Source organism: Pollachius pollachius, assembly GCF_949987615.1.
Source record: "Pollachius pollachius genome assembly, chromosome: 1".
In the NCBI taxonomy this organism is placed as follows: Eukaryota; Metazoa; Chordata; class Actinopteri; order Gadiformes; family Gadidae; genus Pollachius; species Pollachius pollachius.
Window position 1 is genome coordinate 13,486,485 of NC_136934.1, and position 20,958 is coordinate 13,507,442.

The 20,958-nt window shown below is 45.2% G+C and overlaps 1 protein-coding gene across 9 annotated transcripts; it reads right to left on the minus strand.

The window, feature by feature from the left end:
- Nucleotides 1–37: 37 nt before the first annotated feature.
- On the minus strand, nucleotides 38–20,898 carry nsd3 (nuclear receptor binding SET domain protein 3). Of its 9 annotated transcripts, none has more exons than XM_079751928.1 (25): nucleotides 20,569–20,898; nucleotides 18,616–19,460; nucleotides 18,251–18,508; nucleotides 17,992–18,154; nucleotides 17,648–17,802; nucleotides 16,809–17,510; nucleotides 16,229–16,397; nucleotides 12,781–12,881; nucleotides 12,185–12,230; nucleotides 11,965–12,095; nucleotides 11,711–11,836; nucleotides 11,478–11,604; nucleotides 11,150–11,350; nucleotides 10,570–10,749; nucleotides 9,499–9,645; nucleotides 7,764–7,920; nucleotides 7,102–7,304; nucleotides 6,885–6,997; nucleotides 6,367–6,513; nucleotides 5,799–5,921; nucleotides 5,230–5,346; nucleotides 5,003–5,144; nucleotides 4,709–4,815; nucleotides 4,401–4,605; nucleotides 38–4,168 (listed from the first exon to the last, which is right to left on the minus strand). In XM_079751928.1, exons 2-25 carry the CDS (start codon nucleotides 19,414–19,416, stop codon nucleotides 3,786–3,788), a joined length of 5,004 nt encoding a protein of 1,667 aa, XP_079608054.1. In that variant the 5' UTR covers nucleotides 19,417–19,460; nucleotides 20,569–20,898; the 3' UTR covers nucleotides 38–3,785. The 9 variants fall into 9 exon arrangements, with proteins under 9 accessions (XP_079608054.1, XP_079608052.1, XP_079608053.1 ...); XM_079751926.1 differs by having other exon boundaries at nucleotides 12,781–12,893; XM_079751927.1 differs by having other exon boundaries at nucleotides 16,229–16,400.
- Between the last annotated feature and the right edge of the window lie 60 nt (nucleotides 20,899–20,958).

A 20,958-nucleotide genomic window follows, 5' to 3' on the forward strand; every position in this document is an offset into this window, starting at 1 on the left:
AAAAAAACTGTACAAAAATGGGTTTCACTTAGACAGAGTATAGCTTTATTAAAGTCAAACTTCAGGCATGTCTGAACTCCTCAAATCCAACTTTAGAATGGAAAAACGGAATCAATATTCTCAAATAAAAAGACAGTCATGTACAAAAGGTTGTCCCAACAGTCACACACATTTAGAAGCAGAATTGTACAGGCAATAGCACAGCACAGTAACATGATCCTATGCAAGTTCAATGCAAAGTATGCTATTTACAAATCTTCACTAATATGCAATATGCAGTAACACAGATGGAACGGTAAGAAAGGTTGTTATTTGTGTAAATCAACATTTGAATGATGAAAGGAATCCCTGCTTTGCATCCCTTCTCAACATTTCTTCCTTTTCCAACTTGGTTTCCCGTCCCCCTGTGAGGGCTTAAGAACAAGGTAATGCAACTGAGAGGAGGCCACTGAAGCCTTTACGACTGCAATTCCTATACAAATAAACTTGACTGAAAACACAGAGAGTGACATGACCCCAGTAAGAATGACTTTAAGCAATTCTAATGTAAAAAAAAAAAGGTGTGTTCTTATTAATTATTATTCCATCCGACTTATTTTCCTCTAAAGGACATGTCAATCCACATTTTTATGGCAACCAGCAAAATTGCACGAAAAGAAAAGCAAGACATCACAATAAACTGAAACACACAATTAAGACATAAGGGCTATGTTCTCGTCAATTGAGTTGGCAGAAAATGGCAATATTCAAGACAGATAATAAAAATAAAACATACCCTTCCATGAGAACATGCTTTTCTCTTGAAGAATGTGGCCACAACACGGTAATCGACTCACTTAACTCAAATGTACTTTTGATAGCAAAAATATCAAATAATGCTTTAACACTGCAATGCACCATTTAGACATACGAAATGTAAATGCTTTAACAGTTGTGAGGGGCAAATCAAAAATGTCAACACACAAATATATTCAAGTGGTTTGGAGGTGCAACAGTAAGAACCGTTGTTCAGAATATTTCTACAAAGTTGAAAAACGAAAGTCCAACGAATATAAAAAATAAAGGATAGGAATTGTGTAATATTTGTGTCAATGGAATACAGTTTGATATGGAATGAAAGTGTCTTTAACATTAGGGCAAATCAAAACATTATTTTACGAAACATCATTCCAAAACTTCGTACTTGTTATTCTCCACCCCAAAACTGTTACAGGTCTTTCACGGTTTGATTCTGTGGAATGTATACATGTTTATTTACATGTAAAAAGATAAATACAAAATGTTATTGTCAAATAAAGAGGAAAGGTAATTTTTGTTTGGGAATTTTGCACTGCTGGGATATTTAAAGTTGCTAAGGTGTTGCACCTACTTGAGCATGTTCTGTATATACTACAGAAGAAGATAGATGTTCCTACTTCCACCTTCCACTTATTTATATCTGAAAAAAGGAATACACCACCATTCTCACAACGCCAACTTGAGCTAGCAGGAATGATTCTTCACAAAAAACAAAAAAAAAGTTGGTTTAGTCGTTCAATGTTATTCATACAGTACTTTCATGTGTGCATTTAACTAGTGAAGAGAAAAAAGTAAAATATATTTATATATATGTATTGTAAAATATATAACAAGAGATTGACCCCACTCAACCCTCTAGCGCTGAATGGTTGATACAGATCGGTTTGGGAGCAAAATCTAAAAACTTAACACAAATAATCACATACCATAGAGGAATCACAAGCAGTATTGGGCCTAGACACAAGGCAGGGCAGATTTTGAAAAGGCTTGTTATGGCTGATCCCACTCCAAAATAGGGGCACTGTAAGATAACTCATGTTAGTTTTGTAAGTGGCCAAAAGGGGAACATCACATGTAAAAACATATGAAGCAAGTGATGACATTTTTTTAACCTATTCCCCCCCCATTTGCTTCAGTCTTATTTTTACTAGAACATTGTGGCAAGGGAATAACACTTCAGTTTGAAACCAAAAGCTGACAGATAAAAGCAATGATGTGCTAAAAATGACAAACATGGATTTGACAAATTAACCATTAAAAACACTGTACATATGTTTTTGATTTATTTTGTACAATATAATGAACTGCTGTATAACATCATGTCTCCTACTCGATAGAAAAACAACAAATTTAGCTGGGAGAATGCACTCATGGACTATGAGAATAACACATCCCACCAAGGGAGACAGTGATATATGGGATTCATCTGCGTCGAACGTCTCACACGAGTCCGCCCGCGCTGTCTTATAAAAACAGGCTGCGTAGCTAGGCTGGCAGTATCCAATTAATGTCAACATCAGGGTTGGGACCCATTTCCGATCACCGGGACCCGACGAGCACGCGCTTGATAACGACCAAGAGAATGGAGTCACAACACAGTTTCAATTTCAACGTCACTACAGAAGTGGAGGTATTGTTTTTTCTTTTTGTGTTTTTTTTTTTTTTTTTTAACATGTACACGTCATATGTTTGTTTATATACACTTCTGTAGATGCATGACCTACCTAAAAATTGTGTAGCGATAAGCCGAGTGAAAGTGCTTCAGGAAGGTTTGGCAAAAAAACGAAGAAAGAAAAAAACTAACAAAAAGCATCAGTGGCCACAGTACACGACAATACTAAAAATGAACTGCGTCCGGGCAGTAGTTATCACAGCCCAAAGTCAAACCTTAAGGCTGATGTACAATACTTAAAACAGCACCAGTGATCACAACCCGTACCCCCTCTGTCCATCGTCTGAATAGGAAAAGAAGGTGAAATCGGACACGACTCTGTCCTTACTCTAACTGCTGGCGGTTTGACTCTCTGCTGCTCGGAGCCAGCAATTTATGTTCACAATGGTGAGTGATACTGGCGATATGAAAATAAATCACAAGTACTTTTTGCAATTTGATTCCATGACACGATATACCATTATAATTCACCGTATTTAGGACTAAATTCCACAAGGAGGTCTGCGTAATGCTTAACACCTAAACAAACAAACAAACATAATACACCACTCGCCAAGATTGGAGTGAGAGAATCTGTCTGTAAACATTAACAAACATATATACTGTATATATAATTAGTCAATTTACTCATAAGTATATTAAAACCATGTCGTAAGGAAGGTTGGAATGTAGTGTGGTCCTGATAAATTGCACGAGTGTCATTTGGCCCTCCTTTTTTTTTCTTTTTAAAGAAGAGATGTACAGAATGAGCTGAAGCAATGACCCGTGGGAGTGTTGACTGGGGGTCTCCGCGTGGTCGCCGGCGTCCACCAGTGTGCAGTGACCACCACTCACAGCGAGTAAACAGGGGACAAAGAAGGACAACAAATCCACACCCCTTTGCCCTCATCGCTCACTTCTTCAAAGGGACGGCTGCCGACAACGTAATAACACCTAAAATGCCCACCGCTGAGAAAAACAAAAAGGTAAAACGACTAACATAAAAAGGTAGAAGTAGTTGTTGGTTTGGGCCGTGTGCCGGACATGGAGGGACTGTCGAGGGTCAAACAGCAACCCGCTCCCCTTAAATGAGGATGATGATGACGACGACGACGATGCATCAACTCCTACCAGAGGTGCGGTGTAGTACCCCCCCTCCGACCTTTCTCACCTCTGCTTAGTGGCTGTGGTACTGGTCACAGAGAACTGCATCCCCTGTAGCGGCGCCCCCGCCTCCTCCTCAGCAGACGGAGGCTGCAGGGGGCCCCATGAGGCCCCTACCACCAGGCGTGCAGGGGTCAACCGGGGATATTGAGGTATGGGTGGGACTGCAATGTCACTCTGCAGCCAGCAGGCTCGACTCCTCCTCCTCCTCTTCGTCCTCCTCCTCTTCTTCTTCCTCCTCATCCTCTACCTCCTCAACCTCTTCCTCCTCCTCCTCCTCCTCCTCCTCTAACTCCTCCTCCTCCACTTCCCCTGGAGGCTCCTCCTTGACCCGGACGGGGCTCAGGCTGGGGCTGGAGGGCTGGGCGGAGGCGGGCTCGGAGCCCAGGGGGCTGGAGGGGTTGTGATTGGAGCAGCAGGGCCGCCCGTCCAGGGAGGAGGGGGTAAGGGCCCCCGCCTCGTGGTCGCCGCAGAAGGAGCGGGGGCAGAAGTCACAGAGGGAGGAGGCGGGGCTTCCGCACACGCTGCAGTCATGCCACGGGCACTCCCAGCGACCTGCCCAGAGAGAGAGAGAGAATGTAAGAGAACGAGAGATTAAGACAGCTATTGATTAACGAAAAGGCAGAGAGATCATATAATATGGATTCTCTGAATCAGCACACACACACACACCAAAATCACCCTGCTGAACTTCACTGAGACTTTTGGTGTACTGTATTCAGGAAGACCCATCACGGGCCACTTCCCCTTACCAAACACAAACTGTGTACAGACGCTTTTCCGTTACCATAAGGAGGCTTGTTGAGGTTCAGACACAGGAGGTGGTACGCTTTGGGGCAGTCCTTCCTGTCGCACATGACCAGCTCGCCCCCGTCGCCGCAGCAGAAGCAGAAGTACTCGTGGGTGTGCTTGCCCTCTGGCCGTAGCCGTCGCCTCTTTGGCTTCAGCTTGGCGTTGCGGGCCTTCTCCTCCTTCTCCATGACCACAGCGCTCTGGGGAAACATGAGGCCGATCAACACGGATAACCATCAGGCAGACAGCCGGCTACTGCCGCTGGGACTGAAACATGTGGTGTGGCGCTCGCTCTCCCCGCACCGTGGGCTGGACCCCGAGGAACCCGGAGCAGTTGTCGGCACCGCAGTGGCAGGAGGTTCTTCGGTTGCCCACACAGTACATGTTGTAGTTGAACGTCAGCTCCGTGCCTGAGGGAGGAAGGTTGAGAAATCTTCCATTTGAATCAGGACTTGGGTTTGAGTAGTCAGTCAGTCAATCAGTGTGTGTACTGATTGCGTTTGTGAAATTGAATTAGGTGACTTCACCAGACTGAGATAAGCCACATTCTGATTGTTTTTGCCTGTTTTAACGGTGATCAAAGCTCCACTATCTCACCTGCTTCAATGTCACAGAGGGTGAAGATCCCTATGCACACGTCCCCGTTGACGGTCCATTTCTGGGTCTCACAGTTGGGGCTGCAGCTGTGGTTCACAAAGCGGGAGGAGTTCCCTCTGGGCCCTGCATCGATGACGCGATCCTAGATGGAAGGAATCGAGGACTCTTAGAAGGGCTACGGGGGGACATATTCTCATAGAACTGGGTCGTCTGCGGCAGGAGGTTACCTTCGTGAGAGTGAGCATGTAGAAATCGGTGATGTGGTTTTCATGGGCGTGTTTGATTCGTTGCTGGCACTCCTCCGCGTCTATCACCTCGCCAACGTATTCTGTCACAAAGTCACCCTGGGGAAGATAAAAACGTTTTTGTGTTCAATGTAAATTTCGACCACACTTCTGAATGTTTAACATACTTATAGGCTAAGACTTCAAATAGAGTTGAATTTGGTATTGCAATGGGAATGAATAATCTAAAAAGGAACGCATCTACATAACCCAAGATGATGACTGAATGGAATATATTAACGACACGCAAAGCATAGCACACATTCCCCCGGTTATCCCATTGCAAAAAAAATAAAAATAAAATGAACAGCTCGAAATTAACCCTTCATTAAACAGCCTTGACACATCTAAGCATGAACATTTTAAATAATGCACATATTGTCACCATTTTGTTCCCCCATCCCTGTTGGACAAGATAAAGTCTGGGAGTCTGAGGCCGGGAGAACAAGAAGAAGTCTAGGAGACTCAAGCTGGGGGGACGGGATTAATGTGAGGACTGGGTGGAGGCTCACCTTCCTGAGAGCCTGTGTGGTCCGCAGCCCCCAGCCGCGGCCGTCCGTCTTGAATAGCTCTGTCTCGGCACACAGGTGCTTGGAGAAGCACTGGTTCTCACAGTTCTCCCCGGCCGGACACACCTGTTATGCCAATCAGAGGAGAGACAACCAAAAAAAGTCATAAGTAAAGCAGCGATGTAGCGAGGCTTCTTAAACGGCTAGCGTGATGCTAAGCCAGCATTAGCAACATGTTTTGAGTCATATCTCTCGTTTTGCACCTGCTAGATTAAAGCGTAAATGTATGATAGATAGATCAACCATACTAGCCTACCCAGTGGAACTCAACCACCTGGAAGGCTGATCTTCCCGTCATTCATCGGGGAGCAAGTCACACCGAAGATGTCATTGAAGGGTGGAACACCAGACGCATAATGGGCCTCATTCACATCGGGGCTACCTTGGTCCGAAACGTGAGGTAGGTGGAGGAACTGAATGCCACATTCTGCATTCAGTTCCCCCCATTCAGATAGTGTTTAGAACCAAGATGGACCCAGGAAGTGCCCATGGCAGCCAGAAGCAGACAGACCTGGGGATGGCACTCGTACTGCAGCATGCGGTTGAGGCATTGGGAGTCCAGGTTGCATGGATGCTCGTCTGCGGGCTTGCAGTTGCATCGTGGGATTTCCGAGAGGTCGGCCAGGTGCACTTGCACTTTCCCCATGTGCTTGTTGGACTGCAACGGGGGGAAACGACAACAAAAAAATTAGGCATCATCATAATGGCTAGGGGTGGTTGCTCTGCCGTTCTGCCACCAGCGTAAAAGCGGCTGGATTTAAGCGCTCCCTGGGCTACCCGTAAGCATCATAGCAACTATATAATGTATCCCAATATATAGAGATCTATAAAAGTGTTCTATGCTCTAGTACTATGATAAACTTACAGGATGTGGCCGTTTAATATTAAATTAGAAGGAAATCCCTTCAGAGGGCTTAGGGATAGGGAGGGTGTTTTAGGATGTATGCTTGGGAAGCCTTTTGACACAGTATGTGTGATCAAGGGCTTGACGACTAAAACTGCCATGACAATACACAGAGGTGGCGTTACCTTGATTAATTTGTAGGGCGGAGGTTTGCGCGAGTTGCGTTCCTGCTCCAGGGCCTCCCTGCTCTCCCTCTGGGCCCTGAGCTCCTGGAACCGCCGAGCCGCTTCTTCCAGTGCTGAAACGAGGCAAACCGTCTCAAACACCGACTCAGGCCCGCACATTCACCCAAACAGTGACCAGAGTGCAGGTCCACGTTGCGACCGGTCGTGCTCTGAATACCTTTCTTGAAGGTTTTGTTGACGTTTATCTGGCCTGTAGCAAAGTTCTTGTCGTTCTCCACGTAAGGGAAGACGCGTCCTTGGTTGATCCAGTAGTAGTCGTGGGAACCGAAGAAGAAGACGGGGAAGTCGCCGATGTCGTGGCGGAGGCTCTGGATGTTGGACGGCACCAGGCGAGGGTTGCAGATTTCCGCTGGCCACCACCTGCAGCCGAGAGGCAGAGAGAAACATCACAATGGACAAGTCATGTTGCGGCCTGAGAAAACACAGATGAAGACATGAGAAGGGGAAGAAGAATGGTATAGGAGAAACACGTAGAATCAGAGAACTTCTGTGGCACAGTAGACTTTTCTCAGATTTTTCTGGTCACGGCAGATCTTGGAACATGATTCTAGAATTGGCTGTTGAAAGTGAATTCCTGCATGCCTAAGGCAATCTGGTCCACTGATCAACTAGGGGGTCTAATGTGGATACACCAAGGAGAAGGGCACACAAATCAAATCATTGACCACCTGTTATTTTGTTATAAAAATTTAATTTTGTGCAATCTGAAGGCTGTGCTCTTACATCTGCAATTTCGCAAATTTTAATAAAGTGTGAGATATCCGTCTCTGTTTTCCCAACTCCAGCTCACCTGACCCAAACAATCTATTCGTAGCTTACCTGTAGTTCCCCAGCTTGACCCAGACGATCTGTTTGTAACGCGGCTTCTTCCCCGCTCGACAGTCGCTGCAAGACCATGCCCCCTCGGGCATCTCCACCTCCAGACACTCGGGGTGAAAGGAGGCGGGGCAAGAGTCGCAGCACAGCAGCTTGCCTCCTGCATGTGTAGGTGCATTGTGGGAAATGAGTGTCCAAAGAGAGAGGTAGCATGGGATTAGCCCCTGAACCTTTAAAACATGGCCATACTCTGAATCTCATTTGTAGACATGCCTATGTTGTGTTTTAATTAAAATGATAAAAAGATCAATAAAAAATTATCACAAATTAAGGATGTTTTGTAAACACGCCATTATAATCTACTGTTAAAGAACTTATTATTTTTAAAAAAAACATACTTAATTGAATAAAAAAATACAAAAAGGACCATGTGCCATATACATGAACAAAGAAAACCTGATGTTTATCTTTTTGTGAGGCAGACTATATTGAAAAACAACCAAATGTGATTCAGAGTCATGTACCAATACCGGTCAACCGTCAGTACATGCAATAGAACAGGTTTGAAGCAGGTTAACCACGAATCATTAGAGTTATGTTCAAAATAAGCATTTTGGAAAAAGCTGCCATGCAGCACATTAAAGCAGCTTTTCCCATAAACCAGCGACATAGATCTTGCGTTGACCGGCTTGCATGGAATCACATTTCTAACAATCTCCATTACTCCAAAGTCATTCTCCATTTTTGTAAAGAACTGAATTTGCAACAATGGATGTTTCAATTTCACTAATTGACATTTTGAGGGAGTGAATGTTGATTTCACAGATTTTAGTTGTGAACAGGTAGTGTATTCCATCCAAGAGAGGTCGTGGCTTAACGACATGGACGGAACCAAGATATTCCCTAGGCCTATTTGCAGTCAGCATAACAGGCAGGATTGAGGCAAGACCCTTTCAATGTAAGCATGGCAGAAGCAGCAAAGTAGCATCCCTCCTGCAGCGATTAGCCCCATGAAGCAAAGAGAGGACCAGTTATACCTGCAATCAGTCTCAATAATGCCACAAAGCAGGCCGCTGGCTGAGACATTGCTTTTATAGTCTAAAAATAAGTGAGCAGTTGTGCTCTATTACTTCCAATGTACCCGCTTAATTAGTTTATATAAGTTGTTGCACCAATAATGCACCATATCAAATCTAAATATATCGAATGATTTTTAAAAAATACCGGCCACCTTATAATCATAACAATTACCTTTACAAAAAAAACTAAAATTTCAATACTATACATTTCCAAAAGTAGTAGTAATCTATTCATAAGAATAAAAAACGTGGTTGATAAAGGGTTGCCACAAAAGGTTAAAATAAAAACCAGGTGGGCCAAAAAAGCAGAACCTGCCATCCTTCCAAATGCACCACCAACACAAGCCAGCATGTATTCCCATATTCCCCTCTTCATTAAGTCATAAGCACCCCACAGCAGATCCAACTCAAGCACAAGGTTATATAACACATGGGTTAGAGGTCAAGGGGAAAATTAGCCTAATGTTATTTTGCAGCGCTTTTGTGTTAGGAACGAGCCGCAGTGTACCCAGATAGTTCATGAACAAGGCACCTCAAGGCATTGATATGAAAGATGCAACAAAAGGGTAAATTAAAACCAAACGAAAACGTGTGAGCAGGCACGAGCACAAACACAAACCAGTGGGAAAAGGAGAAAAGGAAAAAAAGTGTTCCGTTACCTTTCCCAACATTCTTTTTGGTAGCTGACGAAGGAGAGGGAATCATAGGTAATTTCAACTCAGCACGATTTGACTCAGTCAGAAGGTAGTGGGACTTATAGGCATATGAACTTAATATGTTGTCAGTAAGGTCCTGCACTAACAGCCCTACACAAGACACACAGGAAGAGATGGGAGTGAGCTGAAGTAAATTTAACTATGGTAACCAAGATTCCACAGGATAGATGGAGGGGGGAGAGAGAGAGAGAGTGAGGAAGAGAGAGATAAACACAAACACTCACACTCATTGTTAGATTAAAAACAAGTAAATTCTCCCTTATAGGTTCATCTAAACATACATGCATACATACGTACACAGTGGCCTATACCGTGCACTCGTTCGAACAACAGACGTTACACAACTAAAACTAAATAAACAAAAATCTTTTTTTTTTTTTTTTTACATTGCTCAGATCGTTGTCAGGACAACAACAGACCCAGTTAAGATTAGCGATTCACGGGCTATTAAAATTGAGCCCTCCGATCATCCGTATCGTGAGTAGCACGATGGAACACAAATGTTACATTACACAACAACAATGCTTGTAACGGGTAACATATGGCGTTATACATACAATGTGATCATATATATATATATATATATATATATATATATATATATATATATATATATATACATATATACACAATGAAATATAAGGAAGCTCTCAATGGATTTACTTATCCATCGTTTATGAAGTGGCGCAAAGGGATTGCAACTAGTTGCTGTATTGATAGACGACTGCGATGCTTGAATAACTTTTTGGGCTCCTTAATCCTTCACAGAAAACCAATTAACAGTAGAGTAAAAGCCCCTCCCGAGGGCATTACAATTCTGACCAGCGGGATAACTGGTATGAAGAGTTGTGTCGTCCCACCAACACCCCTTTAATCCCAGCTCTGTTTCAATCAACCAGATTATCCAATCGAAAGTATGCGTGTGCAAGGTAGAGAGGGGGGGGGGGAGGGGGGGAGGGAGGGAGGGAGCTGGCGTTCGCATTTCCCCGTGGCGTGGCGGCGTGCGTGGATTACCTCGGGCGCACAGGAAACACCAGCCCACGTTGACGGGGGAGGAGGGGAGGCCGTTCCTCTTGGTGGCGGCGTGCCCGCTGCAGATCATGAGGTGGTGGGTGAGGCCCACGCTGCCGGCCGCCACACAGCCATCGCCCGCGTGGTACGCCACCGGACAGCGGATGCAGCGCATCATACGCCCTGGAGGGAGGGAGGGAGGGAGGGGTTCATCATCATCATCATCATCGTCATCATCATCGTCATCATCATCAACACCAACAATGGAGTTCCATCAAGCTCTGCTCTCCAGTGATACACCCTCCTAACCAATCAGAATGAATGCATCGATCCCATTATAGAGCATCCTTCTCGCCTGGTGATTGCATTGCAGGGCAGATTGCTTTCAAACTCTTCAGTTTCTGAAGAAAGAACGGGGGACATAAAGTCGCCATAACTGTTCAACTCAATGTGTTTTTCATCACATGCACGTTACGCAAGCTCTGCATATTGTGGCTCTAATTTTATCCTACATCCGCTGTTCATTAATCGATTCTTGTTGACATCCCCCCCTGTGGTTGCTAAGCGTTGCCTCAGTACTAACCTTTGCTGGCTTTCTCCAGGTCTCTCTCCAGGCAACAGGTGAAGCAGGTGTGCTGCGGGCAGCAGAATCCTCCACCAGCGACGCCGGTGGCGCCGGGGAGTTTACACACACACTCCCTGTGGTAGAAGCAGCCGCATCCTGGCATGGAGCAGCGGGTCACTTCCTGTCCCGACATCTTACAGCTAAAGCACGAATGATTACCTAGAGGGGAGAGATAACAAGAAGAAGGGGGAGCGATAAAAGAGAAGCACGAATGCTTGTAGGATTGCGTGGGGCACCGCGCCACGGTTTGAGAGGAAGAAGGAAACAGGGGTTGGGGGTCTCTCACCGTTCTTGCACTCCGAACAGGTGAACTTGTTGTCGACTAGGGTGGTCAGGCCAAGACACTCGAGGTGAAAATGTCTGCTGCAGTCTCCCTCGCAGACCACCAAACCCTCGCCAAACACCTCACAAATCTACACACACACACACACCAAGGTAATGGACACATTTGCTCTGCATACACTTGTAATTTATGCACTCAGGAACAACAGGCACACAAACAATCAGCAATCAGCTCACCTGGCACACAGTGTCCTTCTTCCCCGAAGTGCTGGTCTGCTGGGACATGTTAGAATCCACGGACTGCGTGTCAGATGCATCTGCGTCTGCCGCTGCGGGACTGTCCAGGCCCTTCCCGAACAAGCCCTGGGGGACGCAGTGAGAGATCAGTGTGTGAGGAAGCCTTTTTTTTTATTGATCATTTTATTTCATTCATCCGCTCTACAGTTAGAACCCGTTAGGGATGGATTTTAAAATCGCAAGGTGAAACCCACCTGGGGATCGTTGAGGCCTCTGGAGTCAGAGTCCGAGGTGTCTCTGTACTGAGACGAAGCCATCTCCACATCTGTGGAGGCCCGGCTCCGCTTCTTCAAAGGCTTGCAGGCGTCTGAGATCTCACTGGCTCCTGGTGTATCGCACAAAACGTTGGGAGGATTATGCAAAACGGTGACAACAGCAGCGCAGCCATCTATACGAAATGCATGTGTTACCTACCTTTTTGGGAACCCGTTCTCAAAGTAGTCTCGGGGGCAAGCTCAGCCTGTGATTAGCGGAAAAGGCAGACATTATTTTAGAAGGAATGTTTTTTTTTACATTAATTGATCTATATTTGTTAATTTCTTGGAAGTTTTGCCCATTGTGTTTGGCTATCAATGTGGCTGTCAATCAGTTTCGCTAGACATAATTATGTCTAGGGAACTTTTTGATAACAGATGACAACTTCTGCATACTAATGCCTGCTCACATTCAGGCTAAAGACACCGGATAAATCCAGTCAATATTGCAATAATAATTTGGTCTATGTAGATGCACACACACCCACAATGTTGATTCATAGTCATTTTCAGGGTTGCATTTGAAGTTCAATAGCAATGAAATAACCCATTGCCCCTAACCTTGCTTTTTGATGTCTATAAATGAGTTGTGTTAAAAAAAAAAAAATCATCATACAAGCATAAGCAATACACAAGATACAACTGAAAGTGGTAGCGCCAAGGCAAATGCTTGCTCAGACTTGCTTTGAAGATTCACTATGATCCATATTCATAGTTCCTCTGGTATGTATTGGTACAACATTGAAGTGTTGGTACCTGTTCCTTTTTGGTTTTCTTCTTGGGGACCGGATCACTGCCCCGCTCCGACTCAGACCGGCTCCGTATGGAGCGTCTCTGCTGCTTCCTCTCTTGAGAACCTAAAAAGAGAACTACGTGAAACAGAAGGCTCCTCATCAATATCTGAACACGTCCCTGTGTGTCTCCCTTGAGAACACGCTTGTTTTCTGTGGTTGAACATTTTAAACCTAACAATATTATCACAAATGTATTTTTGTCTTTAATTCATACCTATTTTCTACTTAATCATGAAATGTCTTGTCGTTATGGGGAGAAACTCTCAGTGTGTTTACATTACACTCAAGAAAATCAAAATATTGGCTTAGTCCGATGATGATGTGATATAATTAAGACGCATGTATACACCTTAGTCTGACTAAAATCGAATTGAATTGGTTTACTCATAGTCGGATTAAGATTTGATTATTCGATTGATACTCGCATTAAGTGTGCATGTATACGGTCAATTCTATTGGAATCGGATTTTGCGTTCTGCGCATGCCCGAGATCTTTTCCTGGAGCCGTGATTCAGAAGTATAAGGAGACGATAGCCGTGTTGTTGTCACAGTCGGAAACCGAGAAGTAATTTATTTAAAAGGTGGCGGAAGCCGGTGTCGTGCCAATGTAGTTAACCCTATAAGAACTGTATCATCAACATGCATTCAGTACATGCTACGCTTTTGTTAAAAGAGTAGCGTATGTGTGTGCGCGAGAATGGCTGTGTGTGTGTCAGTGACTTCAGCGAGTGAGTGGACGAGCGAGGAGAGCGAGCGGTTGCGTGTGTCAGTTTAGTGAATGAACGAGTCTGGTTGTGTCTGTGCAAACGTGTACTGTTAAGTTAGTTGAACTACGAATTAAGTACCCAGCCAGTCAATAATCGGTGGCCGCTTCATTCCGACCTATAAGCAGACCCACTGCCGGTCAAAGTGAAGGGTGTTACCCCCGAGAGAACATCGGCCCTGGAGGGAACGTCTCTCTTGTACTCGACAGCAGAAAAGGTGTAACACTTCGATTTCACCCAAGGCTGAATTAAAAGTACATGTCTTTCAAAATGTTGGTCATCAACAAGGTTATAAAGTAGTAACTTCGGGCACATCTGTCAAAATAAATGTTTTTTTATGATCTTTATTCATTCATTGTGCCGCGGCCAAACTGACGGGGATATTTTCTGACATTATGAATCTTAAAGACTGCGTCGGGTTCTCCGACTCTCTGGCACTTGTTGTGGCAATTCCAGCAACAAGAAGGCCTAAAGACTCGTAGTGGGGGTTATATCAGCCATGGTGGAGAGGTAGCTCGAGGTATAACTGGTTAAATACATTTGAATTAGATGCACTCTCTTATCAATCCCAATGAGAATCCAAACGTTGCTGACATTGTTGGTTGATGTCATCCTATATTGCATCGTTATGGTGGGGGAACTAGTCTATTTGAAAAGATATAACCCTTTTTGAAATTTTCGGAATGGTATACATGTTTGATATGTGCTCAACATATTAACATACAACAGGTAAAATAAACTTGCCTCCATTAGATCTTTGTAAACATGTACATACAGTTAACATACATACAATTAAATGCATGATGATAGTAATTGCTACATTATAGACGATACGAAAGGTGCATGGGTGTGGATTGGAATTGAGTTAAGTTGCATTAAGTACTGTATTTGCATGCGGTTTGAAACACCATTAATAAAACAGATCACTTTTGAGTGGGCTTACTATCCATCTAATTTGTTTGTGCTCTTTTTTCTATCGGCTCTTCTACCTTTCCGTTTGCCAATAACCAGAACGGGGGAAAGGCTGATGACCAGAATGGCCCTAAGACCGAGTGTTGGATAGATGACAACAGAAACTCCTGGAGACCCCCTAGCTTGCGAGGCAGTTAGATTTGCATGATTATGATCACACGACAATCGATCTAGCCAGGCATTAATGAGCATCCTATGAGGAAATAAGCAATCCAAGAGATAGGAGATGGATGGTGATAGATGGCCCCCCTGCCAAGTCAGTTTTTTTTAAGTGTATGCCATTTTCTGAACAGTTTCAAAGGACAGCGTCGAAAATGGTTCTTCTAGCAAACCCATGAGTAACCCATGACGATCCAGAGACTGTAGATATTAGACCTATCAGAGAGACCAAGAGACCAGGAGGCCAAACGGAACCGTGCAGCCAAAATCCACAGCAGACAGACCAAAGAGAAACTGAAGAGTCATACCCCATGGATGACCCGGCCTATGCATGACCCCTAACGGATGTACCGTCGCACATAACATCCCTTAGGGGTCATCATTAAGGGTCATGTGCCACCAATCAGTACGGACGATTTCACAAAACATCCCTTGTCATCAGAACCATGTGACATTTTCCTCTACAACCGGGATCTCTACGGTAACGGTCAGAGAAAATATCGCCTTCAAAACACAAAACATCATATATCCTGTGGTGTACTACCACAGGAAGTCTGGAGTAGGACTCTACTACCAGGATGCTCAAACATGCACACACTCTCTCTCTTATATACGCGCACGCACACACACACACACACACACACACACACACACAACTAATTTTAAATGTATTTTTTATTTAGAATTTGTACTATTTACAATGTGTAAATATTCATTTTTTCAAGTCCTCTAGCAATACCAACTCTGTTACACCTCTCAAGGTTAGTTCCTTTTTCGCATTAGTTTTCCCCCCCATGGCTAAAAGGGTTAATAACGGGTTAACATGTTTTATAACATGTCTGTTTCTAAAATATTTACACACAATGAAAACATTAGAGCTATCATACATTTCATTTTTTAAATATATATAGATATAATTTAGACCTACTCTACTTAGGGTTAATTTATGACCATTACTGTGCACACAATTAATTTTCCAATTATGACCTCTTTCAATCTGTAAAAGTTTTGATCTTAAGATCTAAAAGGGAGGAAATGTCATAGAAAAATGTTTTCTATATAAATTATCACATATAATGTGGTGGTTCATAAAGAAACTGGTTCATAACAAACATGTAATTTTTATGATAACCCCTCTTTGGTTAGTTTTTCTTTCTATTCTTAGTTTGTGCCTACAATGTGACCATAAACCTTCGTTCTCTCATGAAGATGCTTGTTTAATGCTCCCAGTGTGTCTTTCCTTGATCATGCTCCACTAAAATCAAATACTATGCTGGCAAGAAGTGTCCTAAAATAAATAATTTTTCTATCAGTTTCAAATTTCACAAAACAAGTTTTCTTCAAATTCACGATAGCTGCAAAATGCAGATTTGTTTTTCCTTGAGCCAAAGGATTGACATTACCCCTGGTTTCTACCCCATAATACATCTAACATGACTCCAAAAGAAATTCTGCAAGGACTGCCTGTATGACTTTCATTAACGTCAAATACAAAATGCTTTTAGGTTTCGATACCTGGTGGACTGCTGTGATGGGAGCCAGGAGATGAGGTGGGATGCATACCTCCCTCCTCACTCCTTTGACTGGCAGGGGAGCCCCTCCTCTCCTCCCTGTCCTCCTCTGCTTCTTCAGCCTCTTCCTCCTCCTCTTCCTCCGGGCTTGGTTCAGGTTTAGCACCACAGTCCTGCTATGGAGACATCCAGAACGTCAGAAAATGATGCCACGCCTTTGGGAAATGATTCCGTTCCTATCGTGTCGTGTCTGAAGAGATTATGTCTGTTCTTATTCTGATCAGATTACTTCAAATCAAATTCAAATGCATATTGACGTGAACTGAGGGGGAGGGGAAGGGACGGTGAAGGATAGGGCCGTTCTTTGAGTGACACAAAATAAAAAATAAAAAACGACCACTTAGAAGCATCAAAAAACTCACTTTGTCGATCAAACATACCATTATGCTGGTAGATGATACATTCATGCCTTTGCTTTGTAAACAAATTCAGCTGTGTGATTAATTATGGATCGCAGTGTATGTGGGGGGGGAAAAGAGAAAAAAATGTCAAAAGAAGGAAAAACTTGCCCCGTTCACACGCACCTCCGGTGAACAATATCCCAGGTCGGGCTGCCGGACCTCCCCCTCCACTCGCTCCTCCTTCTCCTCCTCCTCCTCCTCCTCCTCCTCTTCTCGCTCCCGCTTGGGCGAGGGTACCACCTTCCTCTGCAGGAGAGGCCAGTCACACTTGGTGATCTCCACGTTGAGCTTCTTCATGGTGATGGAGAGCGGCAGCAGCTTCCTGGCCGCCGCAGTCTTCCAGGCCCGGACGGGGGGAGGGGACTCCGGCCGGATCCCCGCCTCCGAGGCCGTCTCTGGGGTCTGGGAGCCGGCTGGGCTGGGGTCTGCCCTTTTGCCGCCCCTCTCTCCATCCGCGGCCTGGGGGTTGGTGCCGTCGCTGGCGTTCTGGATGCTACACTGGCGGCGAGGCAGCTGTCTGCGTGGCAGCTGGGGCTGATGGGATTGCTGGGGCTGCTGGTACGGCGGCAGCGGCGGTGGCTCTCTGGTGGGCGACGTGACTCCTCCCTCTTCCTTCTTGGCGGCCGAGGCGGACCGCTGAGTCCGCTTCTCCGGTCTGGCAGGGGGGGGCTTCTTGGCGGGCGGGGGCTGGTTGGGGTCCGGGTCGACGTAGATGAAGGTGTAGTTGTCGATGCGCTCCTGCTTGGTCATGACGAAGGCGTCTTCGGCATGGCCGACGCCCACCTCCCACTGGGCGCGCTCCCTCTGAGGGATGGGCTTCAGAAGCTGCATGGAAACAGGGGTCATATCTTACTGGGATGGGCTATCATACGCCAGTATGATACGTCAGGCCTGTACAGGTTTTCATTCACACCATTTGTAATGACACTTCTATTACCAGTATTAATAAGTAACTGTTGTACCTTGTGTTTCTCTGCCAGGTTGTTGGTTTTCCGGAGTGTCTCGGCTTGTAGTTCTTCAAACTGGTGTTCCCCCTGGTAGATGACTATCCTCTTCTCATGGATCCATGCTCGCTCGGCCACACTACCAAAGAACTGCACATGATACTCCCTGTGGCCTGCATGAGAACCAACACAGAGAAAGGTCAACAGGATGCAAACATACTGCTTTCCAGTCTATATACCATTCATTTTCCCGTAACCTATCCAATATACAGTATATATAGAAGGCCAAAAGGTCCCAATGATGTCTAGTGCAGGGAAGTTATAAGGAATTGTCAGATGTGTAAAAATGTGTGGGGCATTACCTCTGGTGTTGATGCGTGTGTGTACTTTCATCTGGGGATCCGAGGAGACCATGCAGGGCCACCAGGGGTAGGTGCCCACCTTGGACCAGACCAGATCCCCAATGACAAACTCCTTACAGAACCCGGTTTCTTGAATCACAGAGGGATGGTGGACCTTTGGAACCTAATAGGAGGAATTAAACAAAATCAAAAAAGAAGAACATTCATTAATTTATTAACATGTATTGAAATATAAATGAGCTATTTGAGCTACACTTGCCTTCAGTGTCTTTGCCTCAGCTTTGATAACAGTCTTCTGAGGCCTCTCTGTCTGAGCCAGGGGTGGTTCTGTTGGCTGGAGCTGGACCTGGGTCTCTGTCTCCGTCTCTGTCTGGTCTGTGGAACTTTCCTGGGGCTGGTCCAAGTCCAACCCCTCTTCCTGGACTTGTACCTGCAGCCTGGCACTCTTTTTCCTCTTCTCCTTCTTCCTCTCATTCCTGCGCTGCATTTGCGTCACCTGGTCTTTCTGCGTCTCCTCCTGAGAAGGCAGCAGAAGAAACGGGTCAGGAAAGATCACAAATGTCGCTGTTTAATGCTACCTCATACAAAAGAGCATGCAGACTGAAAACCACTCGCACACGCTACCTGCAACTCCTGCAGCAGATCCCCGCACAGAGCCGACTCAAACAGCTCTTTGCCGTTCTGATACGTCTTAATGATCTTCAACTTGATCTCCGGGGAGTTGGTCTTCTTCAGCACCCCGCTGTGAGCCGTCGATGGGGTGTGGTGGGGTAGGCATGACGGGGCACCGTCCACCAAGGAAGGGGGTGGAGTGGAGGGAGGCAGGAGTAAAGGAGGCGGGGGCGGGAGCGTGTGAGTCATAATGTGAGGGGTATGGGACAAATGATGCTGTGACTGGTGTGGCGGGGGGCTCTGGGTGTGTGGATGAGCGTGAGCTTGGAGATGCGGGAGGCTGGTGTGGTAAGGGAGCGTGTGAGGGTGATGGGAGTGGTGCAGCAGTTGCGGATGATGCGTGGGCAACGGTGGGGACACAGGAGACAACGGTCTCTCCTGGAGGCCGGGGCCTCTCAGCACTGTCCCCTCCCCTGACAGGAGGCCGTGCTCCCCGTAGCCCCTTATGGGTCCGTAGCCGTTGGCTGAGCCATTGGGGAACTGGGAGTACATGGAGAACTTGGTCTGGGGGTCAAACATGCCCAGGCCAGGGGGGTAACCGTTGGACACCTGGGGCATGTCCTCTGAGGCCGAGGGGGGGTAGGAGAACTCTGCTTCCAAGGCAGCGTCATAGGAAGGACCTCCATCCTCACCCGGGTCACTACCGGTGTCATAGGGGCCCTCCTGTCGGATGTTGGCTGAGTCAATTAGTTGAGGGGGTTGCTGAATTGTATTTCCCATGATCCCTTGCATGAAAGAAAAGGAGAAATCCATTGTTGTGCTCCTGCATCCTTAACTGTCTTTTTCTCTGACTGGACCTGCAAGATATAAAATGGCACAATTACGAGGTGAAGAGACATTGAATGAATAGGTGGGTAAGATTTAAAGATGCTGCCATCAGCTTCTCCTAACAGAATACGTCCCGGGGTAGTTTCCTATCACACTATCAACATGATGGAACCAGATAGCGAAACATTGAAGTGACTTAGTGAGGGATAACTCATTGTGGTGAAAGAAAGAAATTAAGTTTTGCTTCATTTCCTTCATTAAAAAAAAAAAATCAGCATTCACATCACTCTTCTTTAACAGTAGGGTATGTTAGTAATAGTCTTGACAAAAAAATAAACGATATGTTGAGCAGAAAGACAGCCCATGTATGATACATTACAATCATACATTCATCTACAGATTATCCAATGTTTTTTTTCTAATAGACGAAACTAATGTGATTTATATCCTTATCGTGATTGGTCTATCAAAACAGTTCATTAAACGTGATGTGATAAAAGTGCACTTTATGAACAGATTGCCATGTCGCCTGCCTCACATCGAATAACGGGAATGTAAACATATCCTAAAAGGTGTCGGCTGACGTGCACTATCTACTTGCATGTGCAATAATACTACTACTAATTGGCAATAATATATGTTTGGATCATTGTAGCGACTGTGCAAAACAACCCAGTCAGAATGTTGCACTGAACGATTTTATACTGCGATGTTACTGGCTAGCCGACTGCTACCATGCATGATCGAGATTGTTTTTCCCACAAAAAAAACACAGTAACATTCCCCATGTCCTTGTGCGTTTAAAATGGTATTGAGGTGCTGGTGTATTCGGTTACGTGTCGAAATGGTTGGCGATTTATCTTCGATAGTAATACGAGACAAAACAAGATAAAAGGAAGCTAACGTTGGCTATGCTATATTGTTGCCAATATGGCTGCCTATACCCCTTTAAATCAAATTCTGTGCTGTGATAACACCTCCATCCCCGGTTCGACTAAACATGCTAAGGTTACTAAATACGACTCGATGGATAAATACATCAATTTCGGTCACGCGTGTATCATTGAACAAAAAGCAACACAGGGCACACACAAACGCACAGAGTCAGGATGCAGTAAAATAAAAAGGTGTCAATACCTTCAGCGTGTCCCATTCTAAACACATACACCAGGTGTCTCTTCCTCGTACAATCTGTATGAACCGTAAAAAAAAATACAAAAAAACGGAGAATATTGACAGCGCGCAGGCCTCTCCGTTTGGCTTTATCGCTTTTCTGGAGGGGGGTTACGGTAAATGGTCGCTACCAAATCCTGCCGCTCGACTCTTCCTGAATGTGGTGGCTTGGCATTTCGCAGAGAGCCTCGGTGGGGAAAATATGCACAACTCTCGCCCCCTATGTAGCCCTTCAAATATTCCAGCTCCCTCTTCCTCGGTGTAACAAAAGCACCCTGGCTTGGGCCTTGTCGGTCTCGAATCAGCACAGGCTCGACTGGAGGGGCCACCGACCACACGTCGGGATGTGTGGTT